Source organism: Leopardus geoffroyi, chromosome C1, assembly GCF_018350155.1.
Source record: "Leopardus geoffroyi isolate Oge1 chromosome C1, O.geoffroyi_Oge1_pat1.0, whole genome shotgun sequence".
In the NCBI taxonomy this organism is placed as follows: domain Eukaryota; kingdom Metazoa; phylum Chordata; class Mammalia; order Carnivora; family Felidae; genus Leopardus; species Leopardus geoffroyi.
This window is the reverse complement of record NC_059328.1, coordinates 203895716-203900676: the sequence shown is the minus strand read 5'-3', so window position 1 is coordinate 203900676 and position 4961 is coordinate 203895716. Positions and strand designations below refer to the sequence as shown.

The window sequence follows — 4961 nt, the reverse complement described above, 5'->3', positions numbered from 1 at the left end:
GTCTAAGGGGCCTGAACATCCCCCTTAAAGGGAGACTGGACGGAAGCTACTGGCTTCGAGCCAGGACCCCGGGGCAGGGCAGGAGGATAACAAGACAGAGGGAGAAAGGGGAGAGTGGACAAAGCAGGAAGGAAGGCCAGGGAAGCAGGGCCCATCAAGGCAGGCAGGAATGGACTGACAGGAGACACAACGGGAAGAGAAAAGGACTTTTTGCATCCTGCTCTGGGCTCTGATCACATACACGAAGGGTGCACACGGAGGCACACGAGCGCATTTCTCCGACGGTAGGCTCTGCCTTTCCACGCCTCCGACGTTAAGGACTGAGTTAGGGGTTTATGTAAAGATATACAGGGCACATTAAGGGAAGCAAAGGCTTCTAGAACCTGAATCCCATGAGGCCAGGCCTCATGGAGTCTACATCAAGAGCCAGTGACAGATTCAAAGGAGTCCTGGGACCCTCAGCAAATTGAAATTCTTGGGTCTTCGTTCTTCCACGTCTCTGCCCCTGTCCACTTTCAGACTCCTCCAATTCATCCGTCTTTCCCTGACTTTCCCACCCAAGTTCCTGAGGAACCCAAGATCTGAGCTGCTCTGAACATCTATCTCAGTGGGGCCCTGAAAGCCATGATCTCTGGCCAGTCTGCAAATCAGCTGATCTTGAACTAGGGGTCCATCAGCTAAGGTAGAGAATAGCAAGGGAGAGGCATGAGGGTCAGCTGTCTCCAGAGCAGCTGTCGAGAGCTCAGAACACTTTTATGTCTTCTCCACACCAGCTCCCCACCAGATGCATGTCCAATTACAGCTCTTGAACTCCAGATCTTTAGGTCAAGTGAGGCTGTGTGACCTGAGAGCCTACAATCCTATGCTCCTGGGGCCCAGACCTGATCCCCACCGTATCAGAGAAGCCAGAGAATGCATGACAAGTCATATGCACTATGTTGTTTATTGTCACATGTTGCCCATGGGACAGGGTCATATGGGGGAGGGGGGCCCTCAGGCAGAGAGAGATGGAAGGAGGCGGAAGTAAGAACCATCTATTTTCTGAACTCGGCTCTTCCTTCCAGCTGTTGATGGTGGGGGCTTGGCCGCCAGCGGGACTCCCTCAGATGCAAGCACAGTGTTGTGTGAGAAGGTTGGGCACGGTCTCATACTTAAAAGAGTAACCACCATCTGAGGTGGTGCGGACACGTAGGGGCCTCATGGTCCCAGGGAGGGCAGCACAGCAGGGCCGGGCCCCTGGCACTAAAGAAAGGGGCTGGGCAGGGGTCGGAGGAGCCCCAGGGACCAGCAGGGGCAGGTCTGGCGGGGCAGTCAGCCCACAGCCACCGTGACAATAGTGGAAGATGAAGCTGGGAGGGTGCACGATCCACCGGTCCCAGCCCAGCTCCTGGAAGGAGATATTGAGGGCCGCTCGGTGACAGTCCGCGTTGGCAGCGGGTTCCTCTGGAGACCTCTGGAGCAGGCGCAGCGCGGTGGGAGACCAGGGCCAGGGCAGCGGGGGAGTGGAGCGGCGGGCCCTCTCCCCTGCGCTGGGCGGCCTGGCCCGCGTGTGGGCCACCAGGAAGGGTGTGGCCTCGGGCCTGGCCGAGCAGGAGCAGAGAGGGCAACGCAGCTGTAGCACCAGGACGGGGTGGGTCAGCAGAGGGAGGGCAGAGGTGGCCAGGTGCAGCACGGCCCAGCGAGAGGGGGCCTGGCCCAATGACACGGGCACAGCCATGGGGACCCCTGATGACAGCGCCAGCAGGCTCAGCAGGGGTCCAGAGCTGTTGGAGGCTGCTCTGCCCTGCCTGTCCAGTCCCGTGTGGAACCACAGGTGGGCTGATGTCACCTGGCGGCTGCGTGTGTGCTTGGACGGCTGGAACACATACGTGAAGAGGCTCTCCTCGGCCTCCTGGGTCAGCTCTCTGGCAGCCGGCTCATCCCCACAGCTGGCACCTGCAGGAGATAGCGGGAAGGGAGAGGGCAGACTGGACTGGCAGAGCCTGGGACCCCTCCTCCTCAGCCACTCTCCTGAGTGCTCTGTCAGACTTGGGGTCCCTCTCCAGTCTTGAGAGAACCGACAGAGGCTCTCCATTTGTTTTTTCATTTCTACGGGACGCAGAAAATACAAGACGTTGCCAACTTCCCTCTGAAGTGGTTTTACCTATTAACATTCCTATCAGCAACGTATATACGAGGCCCTGCCCACCCTCTACTTTCACTTGGAGCTGTTAGGCCTGAATCTCTGCTCACTGATAGTGTGAAATGGATGATAGTACTTTAGATACACAGGCAATTGTTTTACTACCTCATCTATCTTTTTACAAGTCAGAAATGTTGCACGATAAACTCTTTAAAACAATTCCGCTTGGGGCACCTGGGTGGCTCAGTGGGTTAAGCGTCCGACTTCAGCTCAGGTCATGATCTCACGGTCCGTGAGTTCAAGCCCTGCGTCGGGCTCTGTGCTGAGGCTCAGAGCCTGTGCTCAGAGCCTGGAGCCTGCTTTGGATTCTGTGTCTTCCTCTCTCTCTGACCCTCCCCCGTTCATGCTCTGTCTCTCTCTGTCTCAAAAATAAATAAACATTAAAAAAAAAAAACCACACAATTCCGCTTAAGGGGCGCCGGGACGGCTCAGTCATTTGAACTTTCCACTCTTGGTCATGATCTTGAGGTTCGTGGGATTGGACCCCGTGTTGGGGTCAGTGCTGACAGCAAGAAGTCTGCTTGGGATTCTCTCTCCCCCTCTCTCTCTGCCCCTCCCCACTCATGCACGCACTCTTTCTCTCTCTCTCTCTCTCAAAATATATAAATAAACGTTTAAAAAACACACACACAATCCCGCTTAAAAAAAAAAAAAAAAAGATTAATACCAGAAAGAAAAAGGAGGGACAGGAGGGGAAGGTAAATAGCCTAGGATAGAGGGCAGGGCTTTCTAAGAAAGGTGATTGGCCAGAGGGTTACTGGAGGGGTTGTGGGAGGGGGCATGGGCTAAATGGGTACGGGGCATTAAGGAATCTACTCCTGAAATCATTGTTGCACTACATGCTAACTAATTTGGATGTAAATTTAAAAAATAAAATTAAAGTTAAAAAAGAGAGAGAGAGAGAAGGAAGGTGGTTGGCATCCTTCCCCAACAGGTATGCAGGCTATACTAAACAATCATGGACTAGTTGACGGACTGGGGTTAGGACTATAGTGTGACACAGATTCTGTTATAAATCTCACAAGTGATCTCTTTTGCAGATAAGGAGAAAGGGTTACAAAAATGAACTACTAAGTGGCCAGGCTGGGATTCTGCCCCATCCCAGAGGCACCCCAACTCACAGTGTTGCACGAGGACTAAAGCACAGGGAGGCAGGGGGTCCCCTCTGAGGGAAAGATGGGCCAGATTACGAGACAGTCGACCCGGAAGAGGACTTTATTGGTTCAGTCAGTGGAACATGGGAACGTGCATAAGGAGATGAGAAGTCAAGAGAAAGTAGACTAATTTTCTGGAAAAGTGTCTCAACTAATCTCACTCCTGCATCTCTGATACCTTCTCAAGCCCCAGCTAATTGGGGCTAAAGAAACAAGATTCCGAGCAGGGAGTGGAGGCAGAGAAAGAAGGAAAGGTGGAAGGAAGGGGCCGATACCCAAATATCTCTGTCGCTAGAGACTCTAGGTCTCCCCAATGAGTATCTCCCAAATGCCTCCTCTCAGCCTTACATCATTTCACTTAATCCTCAGAGGTAGGCATTACTGCCCGTTTTAAGGTGAGGAAACGGAAGCTCAGGAAGGTTTAGTAACTGGTCCCCTGTTGCAAAGCCAGTATGGGACTCAAACCCAGACCTGTCTGGCTCCCAAGCCCACGCCGTATGTACCACACTGCTTCTCAAAGTCAAAGTCACCCTGCCAGTTCCCTGCCCTCATTACCTGTAGTTGGGAAAAGGATGGCCTGGGAGACATCCTCCTCCTCCCTGGGCCGAGAGCCCCTGTGCACGAAGCCCCCCTGGGCATGTCTTCGAGGCAGACGCCTGACTCCAGGATCCCCACTTTCCTCGGTCACTGCCGGAGGCCCCAAAGCATCCAAGAACAGGGCCCTCACCTTGGCCAGGACAAGTTCCCGGTCCAGCTCTGGCCCGGGGCAGCCATGCCCACTCTTCAGAGACAGCAGTAAGAGGAGCAGGAGTGGAGGCTGGGGCAACATGGCTCACCCAGCGGAGGGCCAGCGGTGTCCGGTGCCCTTTCTGTCAGGGTCTGCCCCCCACTCCCCCGCCTCCCCACTCTGCCCTCCCATCCCAGTACCGGCCCTCTTCTACCCCTCTCATCCCAGTCTCCTCAGTCCTTCCCACGCCCTGCAGTCCAAGTTGCCCCTGCCCATGGCATTGAGACCTCCTATCTCTGACGCAGATGTCTGTGGCCCTGAGCCTTATCTCCCACTCCTGCCAGGCATGTGGGGGAGGGGGCTGGTGAGAGTTCTCACCCGGAGTGACCTGACCTACACATACAACCTACAACCCTTTCCCCCTATTCTCTCTCTCAAACACACACACACACACACACACACACACACACACACACAGCCACATCCCAGCACCCAGCACAGAGGTGACATCAGGTACAACAGGAGCCTGGGAGCTGGGGTCAGCCAGCTCCTAACAGTGTTACTCGTCGTCGGGGAGACAGAATGCGCCAGCCCCTCAGATCTTGGGCGAGGGGGGGCGGTGGCTTTCAACCAAGCAGCTGCTGGGCGGGTCATGGGGGGGAAGGGCTGAGGTCGGGGCTAGAACTGGGGCTAGGGCCGGGGGCAGGTGGTCCCGCCTGCTCTAAACTTAGCCTGGAGGAGCCAGTCTGGGCTCTTGTCCTCCAGCTGTGTCATCAGAGAATATTTTTGGGATTGGCAGCTGCAGGCGCCTCTGCCACTCAGGCCCAAGCCTGGCGGGCGGTTGGGGACCTGGCGGCTGGAGGTGGGAGGGAGGAGGGGAAAGAGGCCCAGGCTGTGG

General features: G+C 55.5%; 1 protein-coding gene across 1 annotated transcript; it reads right to left on the bottom strand.

Annotated features, from left to right (window-relative positions):
• Nucleotides 1-926: 926 nt before the first annotated feature.
• INHA (inhibin subunit alpha) lies at nucleotides 927-4246 on the bottom strand. The gene is made up of 2 exons (XM_045481406.1): nucleotides 3892-4246; nucleotides 927-1935 (listed from the first exon to the last, which is right to left on the bottom strand). Exons 1-2 carry the CDS (start codon nucleotides 4163-4165, stop codon nucleotides 1103-1105), a joined length of 1107 nt encoding a protein of 368 aa, XP_045337362.1. The 5' UTR covers nucleotides 4166-4246; the 3' UTR covers nucleotides 927-1102.
• Between the last annotated feature and the right edge of the window lie 715 nt (nucleotides 4247-4961).

Bases quoted from the DNA above. Each gene is read 5' to 3' on its own strand.
- INHA (XM_045481406.1), bottom strand. From the start codon at position 4,165: ATGTTGCCCCAGCCTCCACTCCTGCTCCTCTTACTGCTGTCTCTGAAG. The intron at 1,936-3,891 runs GTAATGAGGGCA...TATCTCCTGCAG, and splicing joins CATCCTTTTCCCAACTACAG to GTGCCAGCTGTGGGGATGAG.